This window comes from Neovison vison, chromosome 6 (genome assembly GCF_020171115.1).
Source record: "Neovison vison isolate M4711 chromosome 6, ASM_NN_V1, whole genome shotgun sequence".
NCBI classification, from domain to species: Eukaryota; Metazoa; Chordata; class Mammalia; order Carnivora; family Mustelidae; genus Neogale; species Neogale vison.
In genome coordinates, this window is record NC_058096.1 from 223,585,684 (window position 1) to 223,609,145 (window position 23,462).

The 23,462-nt window shown below is 65.1% G+C and overlaps 2 protein-coding genes across 16 annotated transcripts in view; both read left to right on the forward strand.

Moving 5' to 3' along the window:
* The window catches only part of TCF3 (transcription factor 3), a 30,358-nt gene extending 15,436 nt beyond the window's left edge, over window positions 1–14,922 (forward strand). For 5 of the 15 annotated variants that reach the window (XM_044254659.1, XM_044254663.1, XM_044254662.1 and 2 more), the window contains 16 exons: window positions 77–150; window positions 358–436; window positions 2,363–2,430; window positions 3,502–3,631; window positions 4,282–4,331; window positions 5,346–5,448; window positions 5,525–5,688; window positions 5,767–5,899; window positions 6,323–6,381; window positions 6,487–6,565; window positions 7,292–7,365; window positions 7,703–7,864; window positions 7,946–8,069; window positions 11,155–11,290; window positions 11,813–12,048; window positions 14,248–14,922. In XM_044254659.1, coding sequence (XP_044110594.1) covers window positions 77–150; window positions 358–436; window positions 2,363–2,430; window positions 3,502–3,631; window positions 4,282–4,331; window positions 5,346–5,448; window positions 5,525–5,688; window positions 5,767–5,899; window positions 6,323–6,381; window positions 6,487–6,565; window positions 7,292–7,365; window positions 7,703–7,864; window positions 7,946–8,069; window positions 11,155–11,290; window positions 11,813–12,048; window positions 14,248–14,390 — 1,814 coding nt within the window. In that variant the 3' untranslated portion in view covers window positions 14,391–14,922. Of the gene's footprint in view, window positions 1–76; window positions 151–357; window positions 437–2,362; window positions 2,431–3,501; window positions 3,632–4,281; window positions 4,332–5,345; window positions 5,449–5,524; window positions 5,689–5,766; window positions 5,900–6,322; window positions 6,382–6,486; window positions 6,566–7,291; window positions 7,366–7,702; window positions 7,865–7,945; window positions 8,070–11,154; window positions 11,291–11,812; window positions 12,049–13,828; window positions 14,056–14,247 lie in introns of those variants that run through there. The other 10 variants (XM_044254665.1, XM_044254666.1, XM_044254664.1 and 7 more) reach the window with 10 other exon arrangements.
* A 5,942-nt stretch (window positions 14,923–20,864) lies between these two features.
* On the forward strand, window positions 20,865–23,156 carry LOC122909942 (cytochrome b-c1 complex subunit 10). Its single transcript, XM_044254681.1, has 3 exons — window positions 20,865–20,978; window positions 22,234–22,378; window positions 22,990–23,156. The coding sequence occupies exons 1-2, from the start codon at window positions 20,929–20,931 to the stop codon at window positions 22,352–22,354; spliced, it is 171 nt and encodes a 56-aa protein (XP_044110616.1). The 5' UTR covers window positions 20,865–20,928; the 3' UTR covers window positions 22,355–22,378; window positions 22,990–23,156.
* Window positions 23,157–23,462: the final 306 nt, after the last annotated feature.

Genomic DNA, 23,462 nt, shown 5'->3' on the forward strand with positions numbered 1-23,462 from the left:
AAACTGCTGGGAGCCACAGCTGGCTTGGGAGCAGGCTGGGGGTGAGGGGGCCCTGACTTTCTTCTGTTGCCTGCAGGGCTGGAGGACCGGCCCAGCTCGGGCTCCTGGGCCACTGGTGACCAGAACAACTCCTCCTTTGACCCCAGCCGGGTAAGGAGCCTCTGTGAGGCCGGAGACCTGGGTTTCCCTTCTCCGGGATGGGACATACGTGGGAAACTGAGGCTCGTGGGGGAGGCAGAAGCCAGCCTGGTCTCCTGGGCCCAGAGATGTAGGTGCCGGCCCTGACTCGGGCACTCACCGGCATGCCTGCCTCTGGAGCCCGTGTCCCCAGCCCCCTCATGGCCTCTGCCTTCACAGACCTACGGGGATGGCACGCACTTCAGCGAGCCCCACGGCAGCCTGTCTTCGTCCACATTCCTGGGCCCCGGGCTTGGAGGTGAGTGTCCGCGTGGCCCCGGCACCCCCCATGCTACCCCGTGGTCCTCAGGGTGTGGGGCGTGAGTTCAGGGCCCCTGTGCTTTGGTGGGCTCCCCCGGAGCACAAGACGTGGGTGGCCGTGGCCTGCTGCCCGTGGGAGAGCGGGCTCGGGAGTCCTGGCAGCTCAGGGAGGCAGTCCGAGCCGGGCTGGGCGCTTCTGAGGAGGGCTGCAAAGGTCAGGATTCGAGCAGGCTGGGCTTGAGTCCCTCCCACCGGGACCCAGGCGAGGACTGTCCCTTCCGGAGCCTCGTCCTGACTGCAAGACCGGGACACTCACAGCATTTTCCCTGTGGCCCATGGTAAGGCCTTGCCTGGCTCCAGGGCCCCGGCAGCCTCCCCCACCTGCACACGGGCACGGGAGGCCTGGCGCAAAGGGACCTGCCAGGGCACCGTGGCTTGTGGGGGCATGTGAGTGTGCGGTTGTGAGGGTCCCTGGGACAGGGTGCACGGTGGGAGCTGGGCTGTGCGTGGCGCCAGGGATGGCCTGTGTGGTGGGAGTTTGTGCCCATTTCCCAGACCAGCAGGGTGAAGGCCCGTCTTGTGTGTGGCCTGGGGCGGTCTGTGCCCCTGCAGGGGGTCTGCTTCCTTCTGCCTGTTCCTTCCTCCTGTTTCTTCCTGATGTGCGCAGTTTCCCACGGCTGGGCCTGGTCAGCAGAGCCCAGAGCCCAGCTGGGTCCCAGGCCTGCCATGTGGCACCCAGGCCTGCCCGGCGAACTGGCAGCGAGGTGGGCACGGTGCAGACCTCCACGGGGGTTCCGGCTGCTGTGCAGGCCCGGCGCACGGATTCCGGTCCCTGCTCTGTGCCCACCGGGCTCACGGGCGACACCGGGTTCCCTCACGGAGCCTCCATTTCCTCTTCTTGTCAGCCCCATGCTGCGTCTCAGGAAGCCCCTCTGTGGTATCTGCTGTATATCGGGCCTGAACCCCAATACCCCATTCTTGCAGGGGGAGCTGAGAGTCTGGGAGGGGAAGCCACCTTCCTGGGCGGAGCCTGGACCTGTTGTGGGGTGGGCCAGCCTTGCTGCCCTGCTGATCCCTGGAGGAAGGAAGCACCAAAACCCACCCGCACCCCTCTGCCACCGCTGTTCACTCTCTGGACGGGGCAGCCCTCTTCTGGCCTCTAGGCCTTGGTGGTCCTTCCATGTGCCCAGCATTGCCTGCCCCGAGGGCTCATGGGAGGCAGGACTGGGGGCACCTTCTGTGGAGCTTTGTTCCCCCCTCCATCCACCAACAACACCCATTCCAAAGAGCTTAACCAAAATTGTAACTTCCCGGTAAAGAAACTGCGAGACTTTCTTCCCTAGTTTGGCAGTAATTCTGGGCAGATGGCCGAGCATCTCACTGAGGCTGCTGACCGTCCCCCTCCGGGGACACCAGCACCCGGCTGGACCCTGATTGAGTCAGGGACTCTGCTTCAGGGGAGGCCAGATCCAGGCGCCCACTGGGGCTGCTGGGCAGGATCCATTCCCACAGGCCCCTTCTCACCCAGGGGTGTCACGTGCTTGTGAGCTAGCCGCTGGCTGGGTCTGAACCTCACAGGTGCACAGGACCCCAGCCTGTCCCTGGAACCCAGCCGCCTGGGGCCAGATGCCTCCCGACTGTGAGTGGAGGAAGGGGGGGCAGTGCCCGTCGCTGCCGTCCCACTGCGCGGAACGTACGGGGACCCTGGTGGTTTGCTGAGCTTCCTGAGGGTCCTCCTGGGGCAGCGTCTGTCCTGACTCCTGCTTGTGTCCCGGGCTGACGGGGAGACCAGCGTCTCAGAGGGGTTCTCTCGCGGTGCGCACGGAGCAGGGCCCGCCGTGTGCTGGCGTGGGCCCGGTGCCGGGGCAGCCTGTTGGGACACACGGGCCCTGCTGTCGCCTCCCAGCAAGTCTCTCCCCTCCAGGCAAGGGCAGCGAGCGGAGTGCGTACACCACCTTCGGGAGAGACGCGGGGGTCGGCGGCTTGAGTCAGGTGAGGCCCGCGCTGGAGGCCAGGGCCCCGGGTCTGCTGATCCTGCTGACCCCGGCGCGGGGGGGCTGTGGTTCTTGGTCTGCCCAGCTGCCTTTCCCCTTGGGATTGTTGTCCCGTCCGCAGCCGGCTCCCTGGGCCAGGCCGTCGGCTGGTTGTGAACGGGGCAGGTGGGTTGCTTGCGAGGCCGTGGCCCCCATGCCACAGCTCCTAGACCTGGGGCCCAGGCTGGGGGTCACCATGCACAGTGTGGCGGGGGCTGAGGGACATGGGCCCACTCCTGAGTGGCAGGCGGGGACATGGAGCCAGCCTGGTCGTCCTGAGGCCCTGCCCCCTACTGCCCCTGTGGGTCCTAGGCGCCCCCTGCCCACACTCCCAGGCGGCTCGCCGCATGGGCGCCCAGCCCAGGTGAAAGTCTCCCCACGCTGGTCCGGCTGGGAGGCTGTGGGGACAGGGGGACAGCAGCCGGCCGCCGTGGCCCCTGCCTGCAGCTCCTCGGAGCGCGGGACCTCACGCCAGGGCGCTCCCCGATCGCACACCGTGTCCCGTAGGAACGTGGCACTTGTGACGGCGGAGCGCAGCCAGGCCCAGGGCCCCCGTCGTGTCCGCGGCACCGGTGCCCGTTCTGCAGACGGGAAGGCTGAGGCGGGGGCATGCCCTTGGCTCGGACCCCAGTTTCTGCCCTTGAGGAAAGGAGGCCTGTTTCAAACTAAGACGCAAAGTTGAACTATTTACTTTTAAAAAAAAAAAGGGCTGAGCGTGGAGCGAGCCCGGCGGTTTTCGGTGGCGCCTGGACACGGGCCTCGCGCACTGAGCCCCTGAGTGGGGCTGCGGGCTTGTGGCAAGGGCCTTGCTTCTCCGCCTTCATTCAGAAGAACCGTGCGGCTTGCGGTCCGTCGCGTCTCCGAGGCACGTCCGAGCGGGGTGGGCAGGGAGCTCCCGCCGAGGGTCCCTGTCGCCCTCGTGAGGGTCTGAGTGGGGCCCCACACTGGTGTGTGCGCCGGCAGGACAGGCCTGAGAGTGGGGCCGGGTGCCCGCCCGCCGCCCTGACAACCGACCCCTCTCGCCCCCCAGGCCAGCTTCCCGCCCAGCGAGCTGGCCCTCGGCAGCCCCGGGCCGCTGTCCCCTTCAGGCCCCAAGGCCGGCGTCCAGTATTACTCCTACCCCGGCCATGCTCGGCGCAGAGCCGCGGAAGGCGGACTGGGTGAGTGGGGCGGGCGGGGCGCAGGTGCGGGGGGGACGGTCCCCGCGGAAGCACCAGGCCGGGGTCCTGTGGCCCGGAACCTGCGTGGCGTGTGCCCGGCTCAGCGGGGGCTATTAGCTCTGGACACGGTCTCGCCTGTGGGAGGCTCCCGGCCTTCTCACGCTTGGGAACGCCCCGCCAGCACCTCCGGCTGCACTGGGGGGCGTCTTAAACGGCAGCGCTCCCCACAACACACAAACACGTAGAAACATGCTCAGTGGCCCTTGAGGAGGACTCTGGGTTCCAGAACAAGAGGCGAGGCCTTGCCCGGTCCCCCTCCACTGGGCCATGCGTGTCGGTGTCCGAGCGGCCGTGGAAGCCCAGCGGGTTGAGACTTAGGGTCCCTGAGTCGAGCGAGGAGGGAAACCCCCCAAGCCCAGGACCCACACCGGGGAGGCGTGACTGTGGGGGAGCGCAGGGAGCGGCCCCCTGCAGACCCCCACCCGAGCTCTGCCCACAGCCCTGTGCACATGGGTCTGCGACCGCATTCGGTCGTGTCGTTAGTAGGAGGTTTGGGGGGTCTCTTCTTCCCCACCCCTCCCCTCCGCGCCCCTGGCTGGGTGGGGTGGGTGCCCGGCAGGCCCGGCGGGTTCACTCTTTGCTCCGCACAGACTCACAGCCCAAGAAGGTCCGGAAGGTGCCGCCGGGTCTCCCGTCCTCGGTGAGTTGAGTGGCCCACAGACCCAGGGTCCAGGCTCGGGGCCCTCTCTGCAGGGGGTGCACAGCGTGGCCGTGGGGGGAGGCGCTGGGCTGTGTGTGACTTCTCCCCGGGGCTCTGGGAAGTTCTTCCTTGGGTCTAGCTCAGATCCCTGTTTTAAGAGGGCCCGACGTTCTCTGTGGCCGAGGCACCTTGGGAACGGTGTGATGGGCCCCTAGGAGCGGGAGTGGGTTGGAGGCGCCCTGGGGGTCCGGTTCATGGGGTCCCCACCCCCGCTGCCTTTGGTGCTGGGCCTGGAGGGGCTTAGCACACCGCACTCCGGTGATGGAGTCACTGGGGAAAAAGGCTGTTTGCTGGGGTCCCTGGCCCGGCCGCCCTCTCTGCCTGGCTCCCGTGTTGCCCCCCATGGGCTGACCCCAGTTCAGGGTCGGGGCGGGCACCCTGCAGCCGGGAAGTGCGGGTCGGGCTCTTTGAAGATCTCCTGCATGGTGTCAGCAACCCCTGCTTCCCCCGCCTGAGCCCCCAGCCCAGTCCCCCAGAGCGCCAGAGCTGAGCCCCCCAGACCTCCCCGCTTCTGCTCCTGGAACTCGTCTGCCACCTTGCGGGCCTGCTGTTCCTCCAGGCCCGGCCTCTGCACCCCCACGTCTCCTGGGGTCAGGGCTGGGGCCCTGGGGGGTTCGGGAACGGGGGAACGGGGAAGAGGCACGGCTGGGGGCATCCGAGCTGGGCTCGGCCGGGGCGGGAGGAGTTGGCTGGTTGCAGGAGGGACAGCGTCCTTGGTCGGGGCTCCAGTCTGCAGAGGCCTCGGGAGCCACAGGCTGGAACTTGGTGCAGGGGCGGGATGGGAGGTGGAGGGTAGAGAAGGAGGAGGAGAAGATCCCCCCAGAACCTCCGGTGCTGGCCAGGGGAAGCGTTAAAGCCCACAGAGTGAGGGGCTGGAGGCTGGAGGGCAAGCTGGGGCCGGGTCCCCTATCACACTCGGGCCCCTCCTGCCTGACCGCCCCTGCCTGTCTGCAGGTGTACCCGTCCAGCTCAGGTGAGGACTACGGCAGGGACAGCACCGCCTACGCACCTGCCAAGGCCCCCAGCAGCGCCTATCCCCCCCCCTTTTACATGGCAGGTGCGTGGGGGCTCACACCTGAGGCGGTTGGGGCCGCGGGTCCCCTGGCTGCCTCTCACCACGTGCATCTCCACAGATGGCAGCCTGCACCCCGCGGCCGAGCTCTGGAGCCCCTCCGGCCAGGCGGGCTTTGGGCCGGTGCTGGGCGGGGCCTCCTCGCCCCTGCCCCTCCCACCAGGCGGCGGCAGCTCTGTCGGGGGCAGCGCGGGCTTCGGCAGCCTGCACCAGCACGAGCGCATGGTAGGTCTGCGGGACGGGCAGGGGTGGGTGTGTGGGCAGCACCCTCAGCGGACCCCCGTGACCCCGTTCCCCCCACAGGGCTACCAGCTGCACGGGACGGAGGTGAATGGCGGGCTCCCGGCTGCGTCCGGCTTCTCCTCGGCCCCCGCGGCCGCCTATGGCGGCGTCTCCAGTCACACGCCCCCTGTCAGCGGGGCCGACAGTCTCCTGGGTACCGACCCCTTTGCCCCTCTTCCGGATGGGGCCCCTCCAAGCTCAAAGCCTGGCTGGGTGCGGGGTTCGGGCCCTCATCACTCCCGTCCTTCCCCCCCTGGGCCTGCCCTGCATCAGGCCCCGCGGGCCACATCCGATGTCTGGAAATGGGCCTTTGAAAATGGGTCCCCATTCTTCGTCTGGGGGAGCAGATTCTCCAGGGGAAATCGCTCACTCGGGCTCTGCCACCCACCCGCCTGTCCCTAGAACCGCCGTGGTGGCAGGGGGCAGGACTCCAAGCCATTCTCAGCTGGAATGGGGTTGCCCCGTGCTGGGAGAGGATGTCCACGCTAGGCAGCTGGGGCACCGGCATCCGAGCTGGGCCCGGGGCCGGGGGAGGTCCTGTCCCTGAGCTCGGTTTCCGCTCTCTTCACCCCGCCAGGCTCCCGCGGGACTACTGCCGGCAGCTCTGGGGATGCCCTTGGGAAGGCATTGGCCTCGGTGAGGCGTGGGACATGGGGTGGCGGGGGGCGGCTGGGCTGGCACGTGCCCGCGGCCGGCCCCTGACCCCGGTCGGCTGTGTCTGTCTGCCCATCCATGCTACAGATCTACTCCCCGGATCACTCAAGCAATAACTTCGCCTCCAGCCCCTCGACCCCCGTGGGCTCCCCCCAGGGTCTCGCAGGTCTGTGGTGGGGGGGGTTGCTGGGGAGCGATGGGGGTGCATCGGGCCTGCAGCCCTGAGTGTGTGGAGAGCTGGGCGCACCCCTAGCCTCAGGGCTCCGGTTCCCGCGGGCATCCGGACGGCTCTCTGGAGGGGGTTCTCCAGTCCAGTCTGCGTTGTACGAACAGTCCGGGACCGGGCGGGGAGTCCAAGAGCTAGAAAAACAGGCCAGACTCCCTCCCGGACTCCCACACATGGACAGGTTGGCGTTTGTCCCCCCAGGGTCTGATGGGCACCAGTGGCGGACCCTGGTTTCGGCTTTGCTAAGGGGCTGGTCATCCTGTCCCCAAGGGGTCCTTCCTGGGGGTCAGCTTGTGGTCAGGTTCCTGGAGGGCCGCGTGGTTTTATTAGAAAGCCCGCAGCGCCTCGTCTCTGCCGCGGGGGTTCTCAGGGACCCTCGCCTTGCTGAGCGTGCGCAGGCCCCTGGGGCGGACCGCTGGTGCAGCAGGCCGGTCCCTGGGACGCCTGCTGTGTGTGCCACTGGGCTGCTTTCCCCGTGGGGCGAGGGTTCTGGAGAAAGGAACCCGTCTGCTGGGTGGCTTCCCAGGAACGGCCTGGCTGGCCCGGTGGGCGTGGGGGCCATCATATGGCCCACCCGGGCTTCGCAGACTCTGCGGCCTCTGAGTTGGGCCACTTGGACACCCAGCCTCCAGGGGCCCCTGCTGACATGCCGCCTACCCCTTCCAGGGACATCGCAGTGGCCCCGGCCAGGAGCCCCCGGTGCCTTATCGCCTAGCTACGATGGGGGTCTCCACAGCCTGGTGAGCTTCCCGGGCTGGGTGGACACTGTCCCTCATGGGCACGTGTGGCCAGGGGAGGGCACGGTACATGTGGACCTTGGGCCGGGGGAGGTGGGCCATGAGGGCAGCTCAGCATGTCTGCTGTGGCCAGCGTACAGGGCTTGGAAGCCGTGTCCCCGGAGAGCCGCTCGGGCCCTGTGACCAGTGGGATTTGCAGGACTAGGGTCCCTTTGGCAGGTCACTTGTGGGGCACACGGTCTCTCTAGCCAACGAAGGCTCAGGTTGTGTGCCAGACCCCAGGGCCAAGCAGCATCCCAGGGGCCCGCACCCTTGACCACCGCCCCTCCCCTGCCCGCAGCAGAACAAGATGGAGGACCGCCTGGACGAGGCCATCCACGTGCTGCGTAGCCACGCGGTGGGCGCCTCAGCGGACGTACACGGGCTGCTGCCCAGCCACGGGGCTCTGGCTTCGGGCTTTACTGGCCCCGTCATGCCGCTGGGGGGCCGACACACAGGCCTGGTGAGTGCTGTTTGGGGGCGGGCTGGGCAGGGGGTCAGGATGGGCAGGCCCTGACCGCCGAGCCCACTCCTCTGTCCGCAGGTGGGAGGCGGTCCCTCGGAAGACAGCCTCGCGGGCAGCAGCAGCCTCCTGCACAACCACGTGGCCCTGCCCGGCCAGCCCGGCGCCCTCCCCGAGCTTGCTCGGCCACCAGACTCCTACAGCGGTGAGCCTCAGTGTGGGGGCCCGGGAAGGGGTGGCCGGCTCGGGCGCTGGGCTAGGCCAGGGGCCTGCTCTGTGCCAGGCACCGGGCTGGGGCCCCTCACCGCACGCAGCGTCCCCTCCACCCGGCACCGGCACCGGGAAGCCCTTCGGGGAGGGCAGCCGGCCGGTTCCTTCCTGGAGGGGGTGGAGCCCGGGCACTTCTTGTGGTCAGCGTCAGCCCTGTGCTTGGGGCCTGTGTGGGCCCTGGGCAGTCAACCAGGAATTAAGCCAGAAACCCCATCCCTGGGGGGGTGAGCAGCTGTGGACTAAATGCAGAAGGAGGGATGCTAGGGGAAAGAAGGGGGGGCACGGGGGTGCTCATAGCTTTAGAGACGGCCGGCAAGGTCGTGACACTTGGGCGGAGCAGGGAGGGGAAGCAGACCTCTGCTTGGGAGATGCGTGTGCCAAGGCCCCTGGGCAAGACCACGCCTGGTGTGCTGAAGTAGTGAGCAGCCCTGTGCTGGATAGGAGGGAGGTGGTGAGGTCAGGGAGGTGACAGGGCAAGTCATGCAGGGTCCCGACCCGTGGACATGGGGGGACCTGGGCTTTGACCCCAAGGGCCCTGGGAGCCTTGGAGGGCTCAGGCAGGGTCAGGAGCTGCCAGACCCAGTGCCCACAGGCGCCCTCTGGCGGCAGCTGAGGATGATGGGTGACCGCTGAAGCCGCAGGATGCTGGTCCGGGAAGTGGGGTGGGGGTGCGTTCTGGGTTCCCAAGGCAGAGAGCCCACAGGATTGCAGCTGTGGAGGCCGCGGTGGGATGCAGGTCTGGGGTTCAGGGAACCTGCTGACCGCTGGGCGCCGGGTGGAGCCCAGAGCCAGGACTGCGGGCGGGGTCCCCAGGCAGAGCGAGCGGAGCCGAGCCCCAGCCCGAGCACGGTGTGGAGGTGGGGGGTGGCGGGGGGCAGGCGCGTCCGGTGCCGGCGTTGAGGAGCCGCACTGCAGCAACGTGGGGTCAGGGTCGTGGCCAGCGGCCGTGGGCTGTGGACTTCTCTGGGGAAATACCGAGGAGGTGACAGCCCTTCACACAGGCTGCAGGGAGGAGGCGGTGATGGGCCCGTGAGGGTCTCGCCGCGGCCAGTCCCAGGCGCGGGGACGTGGACTCTGCCACCGTGCGGGCAACCATGGCCTGAGACGGTGCCCCCAGGAACACCCCACGCCTCCCACATTAAGGCAGGTTCTCTTGTCTGGCGCAGGGGCCCTGGCCGGCCTCCGCACGCCCCCTCCAAGCCAGCCTGAGTGTGACAGACGGCCTTGCTGTGTATTTCTTGATTTTTTATGACTTTTATCACACAGGGCACTTCTCTGGGACACTTAAAGTCGCCACGATTTGGGGTGGGGGGGTGACTGGGCTGCAGCTTGACCCCTCACAGCGCCTGGTACGCCCAGATGTTTGTGCCGTGGGGCCGGCATTCCCGGAGCTGAATCCCTTATCCCAGCTTCTCCCCTTCCCCTTGCCTGCTCTCCTCTCCCCTGCCCTCCTCTCCTCTACCCTTCCCTCCACTCCCCTTCTCTGCTCTCTGCTCCTATCCCATCTCTTCCTTTCCCCCCTGCTACCCTTCCCTGCCTTCCCCTCATCCCCCCTGCCCTCCGCTGTCCTGCCCTCCCCTCCTCCCCTCCACTACCCTGCTCTGTCCTGCTCTCCCCTCGTCTCCCCATTCCCGGTGTGTCTTTTGCTGTCACAGTGTTTCCCCGCTGTGGGCCTTCAAACCCTGTGTTCTGTTTCATGGCCTTGGGCTTTTCTGAAACTGGCATTGGCTGGCGTGTTCACGTTGGGAGCAAGGGCCACCTTGCTGCCGGGGGCTCAGGATGGGCCCTGATATGGGACGTTAGGTTGTTTCAACTTTCTACTCTTGGAGTAGTTGCTTTCTGGAACGATCTGTCATGTGTCTCCAGCATGTGCACAGGAGCTTCTCGGGTGTAATTCCAGGTTGTGGGGTTTGGGGTCGGTCTGGATCTACCCTCTCCCGATGACACCAGACTGTCCCGACTTGCCTCCCATGGGCAGTGCCCCCGATGCTGGGCCCTGTCGCTTCGCCCGGCTTCCCCACTTGCCGAATCCCGGTTTGCGTTTCCACGGATTGCTGGTGCCGTGAAGCAGGTGGCCCCTTCTTGTCTCCGAGTCGCCCGTCTGGGAGCTTTCTCTGTTTTCCTCTTGAGCTTCTAGTCCTTTTCGTGTTCATTTCTGGGAGTTCTTTTCACCTTCATTGGTTTATACAGGACACGTGATTTCTTTTCTTTTTTTAAAGATTTTGTTTACTTGAGAGAGCCAGCGAGCATGAGAAGGGGGAGGGTCAGAAGGAGAGGCTGACTCTGCGCTGAGGAGGGAGCCCCATGTGGGACTTGATCCCCGGACTCCGGGATCGTGACCTGAGCCAAAGGCAGTTGCTTTAGCAGCTGAGCCCCCCAGGAGCTCCGAACCCGTCTTTTCTATCCTGCGGCGTATGTTCTCTTCTTGGTGGGATCCTGGTAACCAAAAATTCTCAATTAGGCTATAGTCGAGTTTATCAGTGTTTTTCTTGTTGTTGTTTTTTTCAAGAACAACTCATTCAGTATTGTAGGAGGTGGTCCTCCCCTCTGAACCACAGCGGGATTTGCAGGCACTTTATTCTGAAGGTTTTCAGATCCTCCTCCGTTGGAACCGGTGACCCTGTGGTGTGAGATACGGACCTGATTCGAGGGTGTTTGCTGCTTTATTGTTGGGTTGTTTTTTTTAAGAGTTTTATTTATTTGACAGCACAAGCAGGGGAAGAGGCAGAGAGAGAGAGAGAAGCAGGCTCCCCGCTGTGCAAGGAGCCTTGTGCATGGCTCGATCCCAGGACCCGGGATCATGACCTGAGCTGAAGGCAGAGGCTTAACCCCCTGAGCCACCCAGGCGCCCTGGGGCTTTTTTTCTTTTTTTCTTTCCTTTTTCTTTTTGCTTTTTTTTGCATACAAAGGCCTGGCTTTCCCCAGAGACCTCATTCTGCCTCCCAGGAGGGCAGCGGGCATGTGTCCATGTGTCGGGCGGCCCGGGCGGTGCGCAGACGCTAAGCCCAGGCCCGTTGCAGGACTCGCGCGCGTCGGGGCGGTCTCGGGCGCCGGCGAGATCAAACGGGAGGAGAAGGAGGATGAGGAGAACACGTCGGCGGCCGACAACTCAGAGGAGGAGAAGAAGGAGCTGAAGCCCCCGCGGCCTCGGACCAGGTGCCCGCCTCCCCGCAGCTCCCCGCAGCCCGCCCGTCAGGACGCACGCACACGCACGCAGACACGCACACGACCCCCGCAGCCCACGGCCGCCCCGCACCCCTGTCAGGACGCACAGACACGCACACGACCCCCCCCAGCCCCCGGCCGCCCCCCCCCCCCGCCCCGTCAGGACGCACAGACACGCACACGGTGCCCCCCCCCACAGCCCCTGGCCGCCCCGCCCGTCGGGACGCACAGACACGCACATGGCCCCCCCCTGCAGCCCCTGGCCGCCCGGCCCGTCAGGACGCCCGCACATGTACGCAGACACGCACAAGGGGGCTCCCCCCGCCCGTCGGGACGCACAGACACGCACGCGGTGCCCCGCACACACACAGCCCCCGGCCGCCCCGCCCGTCGGGACGCACGCACACGCGCGCAGACACGCACACGGCGCCCACCGCGCGAGGCTGTTGGCGGGTCCCCCGCCTGTCCCCCCGCCTCACTGTCTCCCTCTGGCCCCCCGGGCCCGCCCCATAGCCCGGACGAGGACGAGGACGACCTTCTCCCCCCAGAGCAGAAGGCTGAGCGGGAGAAGGAGCGCCGGGTGGCCAATAACGCGCGCGAGCGGCTGCGGGTCCGAGACATCAATGAGGCTTTTAAGGAGCTGGGGCGCATGTGTCAGCTGCACCTCAACAGTGAGAAGCCCCAGACCAAACTGCTCATCCTGCACCAGGCCGTGTCGGTCATCCTGAACCTGGAGCAGCAGGTGCGAGGTCAGTGGGGGCGCCGCTCCCCTCCCCCGCCACTGCTGCCGCGCTCTCCCCCCCACTTCCTGGAGTCAGTCTCCCCTGCTGCGCCTGTCCCCCTCCTTGCTGTGACTTCCCCCTGCAGTGGCTGCCTTGCCCGCTGTGACTGTGCCTCTCCCTGCAGTGACTGTCCTGCCCTGCTGTCCGCTCCCCCACCGCGGTCGCTGTTCCCTCTCTGACCACAGGGCCGTCTAGCCTGGCCCTGGTGTCCCCTCTGGAAATGGGAGGATGATACTCTTGGGAGCCGTGGCTCTGCAGACCTGGGCACTTTGGCTCTGAATTCCATCCCTGGACCCCAGGGAGCCCTGCCCGCCCCAGCCCTCCTTTTTCAGGAAGGCTCTAGTCTTCTGGCTGAGGCTTCTGTGGCCAGGGCCAGAGGTGACTGTCGCTGCGAACAGACACATCCTTGCGGGGCGCTCCAGCCCATCAGCCCCCATCCCCTGGTGAGGAGCCAGGAAGGCCCCCGTGTGACTTGGCTCCCCAGTTCAGTTGCTTCCTTAACGCGCCTCCCACCCACGCCTCCATGCCCGTTAACCCTTTCTCTCCTGCAGCGCTGTCGCTTGGACCGGAGCTGGGGCCCTCGCCCCACCCACACCCCACCCCACCCCCAGCCTGCTGTCCCCTCTGCTCTGAGGGTTCCGTGTTTCCGTGGTGGTGTGGGCACCCCGCCGTGTCCCCCGCGCCCACCTCTCTGCTCTCTGCCTCTCGAGCTCCCTCCATCCCAGCCCACCCGCCCCTCCGCTTCCATGGCAGCCCCTCCTACCTCGCACTTGCTGCCCAAGCCCCGGACGGCTGCGACCTTGGGGTCTTTTCTCCCCCACAAAGCCTCCCAGTTGGGACTTGAGGGAAGAAAGGGGACCAAGGAGTGCACCAGCCTCAGGCCCGTCAGTTTGGTCTGCGCGCTTGTCCTGGGGTCGGGGGCCACCGCCACCTGGCAGGATCTGCTCAGGCCCAGGGGCGGGTGGGCGGACGGGCAGACAGGGGCGTAGCCCCCTCCCCCTACTGTGGGAGCAGGACAGGGCCCCTAGGCGCTGCTCATGTGCAGGTGTTTGGGCTCTTCTTCTGCCCGTGGGGCGCACACCAGGGCCAGGCCTCACCCACCCCGCTTCCCGTCCCTGAGGCCAGGCGACACCGGTGTCCCGCTGAGGACACAGAGTGAAGTTGCTGGGCAGAGCCACGTAGCTGATGCTTCGCAGGACTTGAACCAGGGTTCAGCCCTCGTGGCCCGGCATCTGAGCCGTTCAGCCGTCCTGTGTGTGATGGGGGCCGGTGCAGAGTCGGCGCTCAGTCACCGCACTGCTGGGACACACAGGGCATTCGTGGTAGTGATGGCTGGGCCGGGGGCTTTGCCCTCTCCCGCCCACACTGGTCTGCCTGGCCTAGCCCTCACACAGCCCAGCCAGCAAGTGCGCTGAGCCGGGAAGGTGGTACCAGGAGGGGCAGGGGGCGTGGGGTGCCCCCAGCTCCCCACAGATGGCCTGATGGGGGCTCAGGGCCCACCCTCCATCCCCTGGGAACGCTCCTGCGTTGGTCTCCTTGGGGCGTCAGCACACATACAGCCTCGCCTGCGGCCGAGTCCCAGGTGCGCACACAGACAGGCTCGGAGCTCTGAGCCCAGGGGAGCACGCGGTCACGGACATGCACACGCACGGACACACACACACACACACGCACACTGTCTGCGGGCACACGCCCGCCCGGCCCGGCCCGGCTCCTCGCTAACGGAGGCCCTGGTGCTGTGACCCAGCAGTACGGAGGAGGTGCTGTCCCTGGAGGAGAAAGACCTGAGGGACCGGGAGAGGCGCATGGCCAATAACGCGCGGGAGCGGGTGCGCGTGCGGGACATTAACGAGGCCTTCCGGGAGCTGGGCCGCATGTGCCAGCTGCACCTCAAGTCGGACAAGGCGCAGACCAAGCTGCTCATCCTGCAGCAGGCCGTGCAGGTCATCCTGGGCCTGGAGCAGCAGGTGCGAGGTAGGCTCCCGGCCCGCCGGCCCCGCCCCCGGCCTGCCGGCCCCGCCCCCCGGCCCGCCGGCCCCGCCCCGTGGGCTCCCCGCGCGCAGGCAGCGGGGCGCTCGGATCCCCGACGGCGCTGTGCTCTCCAGGGCCCCGCGCCCGCAGGCTCCCGGAGGGACCCTGTCCCACATGGCTCTCCCCTCCCCCCAGAGCGTAACCTGAACCCCAAAGCGGCTTGCTTGAAGCGACGAGAAGAGGAGAAGGTGTCGGGCGTGGTCGGAGATCCCCAGATGGTGCTTTCGGCCGCTCACCCGGGCCTGGGCGAGGCCCACAACCCCGCGGGACACCTGTGAGGAGGGGCCGCTGCCCGGGGCCAGCGACCCGGCCCGGTCCCCGCCCTGGTCCTCACCGTCCCGACGCCTGGGGGCGCCCCGATGGATCCTGAAACCGAGGCCTGGGCCCCAAGGGGCAGTTTTGTTTTGTTTTGTTTGTAAACAAAACCGGGAAGCAAGCGAGATGAACACTTTGTCCGGAAAGAGGAAAATATGCCTTAAGTAGAAAACGCGGGAGAGTCCGAACCTGCTCTTGCGGGAGGGAGAAGCGGGGCGGGCTCGCTCTCCTGCAGCCGTGAATCGTGCCTACGCCTGACCTGTGTCTTAAGGAAAATAAAGAACGTTAGTTAGATTTTTTTTAATGTCTTAGGAAATTAGCAGGGAGGATGCCTTTGGTCTCTTTTTTTTTTTTTTAAGCTTTTTTGCATATGTTTTGTAAGCAACAATTTTGTATAAAAGTTTCGTGTCTCTTGCTGCTTCTGCTGCTGCTGTTTCTAGACCTGAGCGTGGCATTTCACGGTCAACCAGGTCATTAAAAGTCATATTGAAAAGACCCACCGTGAACCTGAGAGCCCCCGGCCGGAGCTGCTGGCGCAGGAGGGATGGCAGACCCGTCTGCTCGCGGCTGGTTCGGAGGGCGGGTGGTTTCCTCGCTTCTTGTAGGAGGGACATTGTGGGCCGGCCTTGCCCTGGTGGGGGTTCTCCTTGGGGAGCCCTTGCTGCGTCCTCACCCCTCCCTCGGGAAGGCGGGGCGGGGGGGCAAGGCGGCAGCTCTTCTCCTCAGCCCCACGCCCCGCACAGTCTGCAGACCTCCCCAGAAGGGATTTTGTCAGACCACTGCTTCTGGGCACAGGGACCACGGGGTGGGGGGAGGGGTGTCCCCGGGGGTTCCCCAGGCACCGCATCCTGCGTTCCTTTGACCTGGGGTCCTGGCCTATTCTCTGATCTCTGGCAGTGGACCTGCAGAGGACTCTGGGTCAGCACACCAACCCCGACCCCAAGTGACTGATGCCAAACTCTGAAAAGCTCCAGGCTGTGGCCCTGATCACCTGCAAGAGCAGAAGGGTGTGGGCCACTCGAGGCCCGGCTGCCAGGCCTCCCCACGTCCCCCGCCTGCAGGGGGAACTGGCTCCACGCAGGGCTCCCCCTGGCCTAAACCAAAGGTCCCTGCAGTTGCTGGGACACCCAGACAGCTGTTCCTCCATGTATCCCCCAGGTGCGGGGTCAGGCCTGCTGGGCTCCAGTCTCCTTCCTGTAACCACCTGGCTCCTGCCACCACAAGTGTGTACATGTGCTTGTGTGTGCGCACACACGCACACGACTTCTGGACCCCAGGTGACCGCGTTCACTCCCCTCCCAACCCTCCCCCGCTGCACTCCCAGAACAGTGGGGCTGTCTGCTGCCCTCCCCTCACACTCTGTGACTGGCACTCCCTGGAGCTGGAAACCCCAAGGCAAGCACCAGGAAGGACCTGCGGGCTGCCTCCCAAGCCCTGAGGTCACCTGAGTCCTCCCACTGATGCTGCCCACACCCCCCAGACGGTTCTGGGGATGGCGGGGAGTCGTTGGCAAGGGGCCCTTGGTGCCTCCCCTGATCTGTGTGGGTCTGGTGGGTCCTGCCTCAGTGTCCCTTGGTCTGCACAGAGCCACTGCCCCCCACAACTACTACTGGACTGTTGGGAAGAGACCCAAGTAAGGGAAAACCGTGCTGAGTGCCTCAAGATAACCGGTTTTCAAACAAAACTTTAAGAAAAATAATTTTACAAAAGTGTCAGCATGGCCGACTGGACTCTGGGATGTGTTCAGGGCCCCTCTCTTGAGCGGCTCTGGAGACCTGTCCTGTGTAGCGCCACAGCAGTTAAGTGTGACATCATATGGCCCCACGGCTGTCCCCTGGCTCTTCCTGCTGCTGTGTGGTTCCAGCCGGGGGGAGGGCAGGCGGAAGGGGGTCCATGCCAGGGAGGGGGTACCGCTTGTAGGCGCTGAGGCCTCTGCCCTGCATGCAATCCCTGGGGCAGCTGTCACAGAGCCCTGCATGGGGACGGGGCCTAAAACCACCGGGACTGATTCTCCCGTTCTGGGGCCAAGTCCCCCAGATCCTGGTGTGGCGGGGCCACGCTACCTTCTTGGGCTCCAGGAGAGGGTCCCTCCTGCCTCTCCCAGGTCTGGGGCCTCCAGGCATCCCTGCGCGTGCGGCCACATCACTCAGAGCCTGTCCCGGCTGCACAAGGCTACCTCCCCGTGTATCTGTCACAAGGACACACAAGTCATTGACTGCCGCCCAGCCTCCCCCTTCCTGTACGACCTCACTTGAACTGACTGTACATGCAAAGATCCTGTATCCAAATAAGGTCCAGTTCACAGGACTGAGGGGACAGGACGTGATCATCTGTCTTTGGGGGACAGGCACCACGAGGGTCTGACTGAGGCCACGGTGAGCAAGGCCATCAAAGCCAGAGTGATGGGAGTGGCCCATGGCAATTCCACATTCTAGAACCAAAGCACCTTGGGTCAGGTGGGGAATCGGTACTTGTAGAGGTTCTGGGATCTGGACGCGGGACCGGCTCATGGGGAAAGCCACTCCCTGAGAGGCTGCCTGTTAATTTTTATAATTAATGTAATATGCCAAAGCCCACTGAATTACACACATTAAGTCTGTAAATGGGATGGTGTGTCAACACCATCAAAAAAGTTTATGGGCTCCTGGGTGGCTCAGGCAGTTGAGCTGCTGTCCTTGGCTCAAGTCATGATCCCAGTGTCCTGCTCAGCAGGAAGCCTGCTTGTCCCTCTGCCCCTCCCCTGCTTGTGCAAATAAAATCTTTTTTTTAAAGATTTTATTTATTTGACAGAGAAATCACAAGTAGATGGAGAGGCAGCAGAGAGAGGAGGAAGCAGGCTCCCTGCCGAGCAGAGAGCCCGATGCGGGGCTCGATCCCAGGACCCTGAGATCATGACCCGAGCCGAAGGCAGCGGCTTAACCCACGGAGCCACCCAGGCGCCCCTGCAAATGAAATCTTTAAAGGTGTTTATGGTTTTTTTTTTTTTTTTTTTACGATTTTATTTCTATGTCTTCTCCACACCCAGCCTAGGGCTCGAACTCAAAAGCCTGAGATCAAGAGTCACAAGTTCTTCCCCGTGTGCCAGCTGGTGCCCCTCAAAAAGGCCGTTTAAAGATAGATCACAAAGGTGCTAAAATCCTTCAGTGAGGCATCCCCCCTCCCCGTCCCAGCTAGGATCTGCTCTATGGAAATTTCTCGAAAGAGCCTCTTGGCCCGGCTCAGGGAGCCGCAGGGAGCAAGGGATTGAGGAAAACGCGGTGCAAGGGATGCAGCCACGTCTTGGCAGCAGCGGCGGCGTCTGGGCATGTCGAAGGGTGCAGGTCGCTGTGCTTGTCCCAGACATTCAGCCAGCCCCTGCCAGCCCTCTGAGCCCCCCTGCTCTCAGGAAGACGACACAGCTTGGGCCTGACATGACCCCCAGGCACCCTGCCACCCCGGTCAGCCCCTCGGACACCACGCTGCACTGCAGCTTCTGGACATGGACCCCCCCCCATGCCCGACCCCGGAACTGGGGATGCTCGGGGAAAGGGCCTTTACCAGTGGAACTCCAGATCCTGAGATGAGCTCATCCTGGCACAGGATGGCAAGTCAGCGACAAGCACCCTGATGAGGGAGAGAAGCCGCATGACACAGGTGGCAATCACGGAGGCAGAGGTGGGAGGGACAGCGGGTGTGCGGCCCTGTGACACGTGCATGGGGGGCTTATGGCCTCCAAGGCAGGCAGAGCATGAAACCCTGTGGTTTCCAGTTGCCCAGCGCACAGCTGTCACCAGGACCATGGGGAACACGGAGCCTGTGTGTCCTTTCTAAAGTGGTGCAACACCCCAATATGATGGGAGCCCCATGTCTCACTGGCGGGGCCATGAACAGGCCTGCGACTACTCCAGAACGGTTTGGCAGGCGGACACCGGGGCCTGGACATTGACCTGACCGTCCGCAGCAGTTACATCTCAGTGTGAAAAAACAGGAAGCTTGGCGGTTCTGTCCACAGCTCAACACGGGGTCCCCGCTGTGCGCCAGCTGGCCCCCCACGATCCTCTCCAGACACACATCCACTCAAAGACCGGACAGAACCACTCATGGGCCACAGCTGTGATGGCGAAACCTGGAAACAGGCAGAATCCCTCCAGCAGGTGAGCAGTCTGCACACAGGTTCGCCCTCCGCGGGTCTCGGCTCGGCAGCAGAAGAAAGGTGCCAGACACCAAGTGGAACACACTGTTTGGCCCCTGGTAGAAGAGTCAGGAAAGTGCAGATGGACTGACAGGAGACAGATGAGTGCTCGCAGGGGCCGGGAGGGGGGCGGCAAGGGTCCAGAGGGGCAGGAGGAAGGCCAGCAGGCGCCCGCAGTCCTGGTGCTGGGCACACACACACACGTCCAAACACCAAGCTGTATGTGTTCAGTCCATGTGTTTTTGTGTGTCCAATATTCCTCAGTACAGTGTAAAGATTAAAAAAAAAAAAAAAAAGACTCCATCAACGGGTGAATGGATAAATACAAACCCCCCCGACGCAGGGGAGCCTCCTTTGGCCGCAAGCCGGAGCAGGGCCCCCACATGCTGCCCCAGGGATGGACCCTGAGCCTACAAAGCTCAGGGAGGGAACCAGACACAGAAGGCCACAGGGGGTGTGAGTCCATGTATGTGATGCGCCCAGATCAGGCTCTTCCATGGACAGGAGCGGGTCTTGGGGGGCGCCTGGGGCTGGGGAGAGGCTGAGGGAGGGGGAGGAGGAGGGAGACCTATGGGGCTTCTTTTGGAAGTGATGAAAATTTTCTGCAACTAGACAGGGTGGTGGTTGCAACAACTTTTGTGAATTTCACAGCATAAAAAAATAAAAGGAGCTGAGTTTCCCCTAAAGGCTGGATAGAAGGATCATGGGAAATCCAAGGTCCTGCTTATCCACCACCGTTTTAGATATCAGGATCCTGACTACTCCTTTTTGGGGATCCTCCCCTCCCCTAGTTTCAGTCCATGTCCTCTTATGGGCATAGCGACCTCTGCCCCATTTCCACAGCAGGCCCAGGAGAACCAGCCTCAGGGCATTTTCCACAATGGCGAAGAGGTGCCATCTTCCTTCAAGGGCTGCTGGAATGTTGAGTTTCCACATGCGACTGCTCAGAGAGAGCTCACAAGAGGGCAAGGACAACAGAGGAAAGAAGAGCTGAGATATGTAGTGAGATTCGTAATAATATTGCTATGCTCCTGGATCCAGCCGTGCCTGAAGCCATCCAACATGCCATAAAACTCCATTTCTCTTACACTGGTCTTCGTATTTTATGGCTTCGAAGAAAACATTCTGCCTTATGAGCTGAAGTACATTAAGCAGAAGGAGCAATGAGGCAGGGCATCAGGAACTGCTGGATCCAGGACCTGCAGCCCTCAGGCCTCTATGCCCATCTCTACTTATTGTTTAAACGATTTTTATTTATTTATTTATTCGAGACACAGGGCTTGATGCGGGGGCGCGGAGCATGAGCGGAGGGAGGGGCAGAGGGAGAATCTCCAGCCAACTCTGCGCGGAGCCAGGAGCCCAGCCTGGGGCTCGATCTAACCACCCCGAGATCAGGACCGGAGCTGCAACCTAGAGTCCTGCGCTTGACTGACGGAGCCCGCCAGGCGCCCCCTCCCACTCCTCAGACAGTTTCACTCCGCCTCCCTCCTCTCTCGGCCACCTCCACGGGCTCCGCATTTCAGGCTTCCGCCCACAGACTCCCTCCGGCCACAGGCTCACGCCCCGGAGCGCCCTCGAGAGCCGAGAAACAACGTCCGTCCAGCCACAAGCCGCTCCGGGGCTCCGGGCGCGGGCTCTCGCCGTCGGGGCCAGCACCCCCGGCAGCTCCCTAGCCCCGCCGCGGGGTCAGCCGCCCCGCGGGAGGCGCAGGCGCAGGGGCCCCGACAGCGCGGCGGGAGCGGAGCCCGCGCCGGCCGCCCTTCCCCCGGGCCGGCTCCCGATGCTGCGGCCCCACGCGCGGTGACCGCGGCTGACCAGGGCCCGCCCGCGCCGGGGGTCGGTCGGCTGGCCGAGGCGGGCTGCGAGCGACCGCTCCGGGGGAGCGGGGGGCGCGGGCGGCCGCCCCGACGCGGCTCCCTCCGTTCGGCTCCGGCCAAGGTGCTGCCCCGCGGGGCCGCAGTTTCCTTGACGGCAAATAAAGCCTCGGCTCGCGGTCAAGACACAGAACCACCAGCCGAGGGCGGCGGCTGCAGGGACCTGCCGCAGGCCGCGCCGCGGGCCCACCCCGACCGCCCCGCCTCGCGCAGCGCGGGACCCTCCCCGCCCCAGACCCGCCCCCTCGCGGCAGCGTCCACCGACTTCCGACCCTGCCCGGAAATGTCTGCAGGGTCCTCCGGGTCTGCGCGCGCAGCCACCGCAGGCGCCTGTGGCCCGGCGGGTCGCTCGCCGCGGGCGGAGCCTCCCCAGGCGCCTGCGCGCTGCGGCCGCCGCGCCTGCGTAGTGCAGCGGGGCGGCAGTCGGGGTCACCCTGAGCTGCGGACGGTGCGGCAATGCTGAGCCGGTTCCTGGGCCCGCGCTACCGCGAGCTGGCCAGATACTGGTGAGCACGTGCCCTCGGGCCCGCTGTCCCCGGTCGGCACCCGCAGAGCGGCGGGGCGGACGTCCGAGGCCGCTCCTCACCCCCACCTGGACCGACGCCGCCCGCTGTCCGTCCAGCACCCTCGGCTCGGGCTCCCCGGGGGCCGACCAGGACGGCGGAAGGCTCCTGGGATGTTACCGGCCCTCGGAGCTGTGGCGCGGTGGCAGGGGAGGTCCCTCCGGAAGCGTGGCGTCCGCCCAGGCGTCAGGTCGGGGGGCGGCGGCCGCGGCTGCCCCTGGGGAGGCAGGTGGGAGGCGTGGTGGTGGTTCGTGCCCTCTGGAGGGGGCGCCGGCCACCTCCCCGCTGCAGCGTGCCAGGCGCGTGGCTGACCGATCCGGCCGCACGTCGCCGGCCACGGCCCCTGTAGTGGTCAGCCGTGGCTGCGGGACAAGCGCCCCGCACAGCTTCGGACCGCAGACGCGTATTCCCTCGCGGTTTGGGTGGTCAGGACCGCGGGCACCCCCGAGCTGGGCCCGCCACACCGACTCAGGAGGCCGCAGTCTCCGCCAAAGGCTCTGCCTGGGCAGGGGGGTCTATCCAAGCGCGAGCCGGCGAGCTGGCAGACCGCCTGTGGGCCGCTCAGGGGCAGCCGGCTTCCCGCGGAGGAGAGGCTAGGCCGGGCACGCGCCCTGGAAGCCGGGGCTCCTGAGCTCGCCTCTGCGAGCTTCGCTCATTAGGGACCGGGGTCTGGGTCCCGCTGGCACTGCGAGGGGGGTGCACTGGGCTGGGAGCGTCGGGCTGTCAGAGCCGCTGGGAGGGGTAGCGGTCCTGGGTGAGAGGGAGACTCAGCCCTGCGCTGTGCCGCCGCCCTGTGTCCTTGGGGAGGTGGCCTGTTCCTCTGTGTCGTGTGCTCCCTAGGAGACCCAGGCCCTGCCACCTCCCTCAGGCCAGTAGCTGTCCCAGGTCAGCTGTGAACTGCGTGGTTGGTGTTGTGAATGGGTGATATTGAGCTTGGGTTGTTTAAAAAAAATTTTTTTTGAGCAAATCCCCCCCAAAAAAACCTCCAGAAGATCCCAGTGTGAAAGCAGGTGGAAGTGAAGTCGCCTCAGGGTCTCCGGCTTTGTGTCCACCCTGTGGTGTCATCGGGGGGTGTCCACACACTGGGCAGGAGGGTCACGTGTGCGGTGGAAGCTGGGCATGGGCGCGGAGAGAGACCTAGGGATGTATCTGAAAGGGTGACTCCGAGCGGGATCTGACCGCAGCTGTTCTCTGGCAGGATGCCCACGGCAGGCATGTGGGGCGCCGTGGGCACCGTGGGGCTGGTGTGGGCCACGGACTGGCGGCTCATTCTGGACTGGGTGCCCTACATCAACGGCAAGTTTAAGAAGGACAATTAAACCGGCTGCCCTCGGACCCCTCCGGTAAGTGTAGGCTGCTCTTAGCAGGTGAATCCTGTGATTCCCACATGGCTGAGGACTGGGGTTTCCTTGAGGCTAGACCTCTTCGCCCCCAGGTCTGGGGACGCAGGTCTGGGAGGCTCACCTGGCCTGTTCCCCGGCGACAATCCTGCCTGTCAACACCGAGGGGCCAGCCAGCTTCCCTGGTTCGCGGGCCGGGGAAGGGGCAGTGCCCCGGGGCGCTCCATCCCGGAGGCCGACTGTACGCCCCACTCCGCGCCTGTCGTCCCAGTCTCCCCAGCCCTGGGTGTGGTCGGAGGGTGCCCATTTTACAGGTGGGGACAGTGGGGGATGGACTACAGCTGCCAGCATCATGGGGATGCAGCTTGAGCCTCACAGCCCCTTGGATTCTTCCATTCGTCTGCCACGGGGCTGTCCACCGGGCCGACCACATGACAGGCCCGGGTGCGCGTGCCTCCTGCCTCCTCCTACGGCTGAACCTCAGGCCATGCGGCCGCTGGGTGGCCTAGCTGGACTTGACTTTGGAGCCCGGCTGCAGCTGCAGAGGCCCTCCTCAGCACCTCCCTTCCCAGGAGAACAGGAGTGGTGCTCACCCTGCCTTGTCCCCCCTCCAGCCGTCTGCTGCTGCCGTCTCCTTCCCTGGGAGCCCCTGCGGTGCCCGGACCAGCCCACGCCCTCAGCACGGGCCTTGAGGAAAGTGACAGCGTGACGGAGGGCTGTGTTTCTGACGGTAGCTTTCTTGTCTGAATGCACACAGCATTAAACTTGCTCTGAAACCTGGCCCACCTGGACGTGGTCGTGTAGGGACTTGGCAATCCGGACTGCTGCCGCGGTGGTGTGAGTGACCCAGGGTCCGTGGCTGGGGCAGAATCCGGTCACTTACGGTGTTGAATGCGTCATACCGGTGCAGTGTGTAGTCACCACCGTGAGAAGTTACCGCACACCTGGGGGGTGTAAACCAGCAAACGCCTCTCGATTTCCGTGGGCAGGAATTACGGAGTGACTCGGCTGGGAGGTCCTGGCCCGAGTCCCTCAGGAGGACACGGCAGGGGGTCAGCTGGGGCTGTCTCCTCGAAGGTTCGGGGCT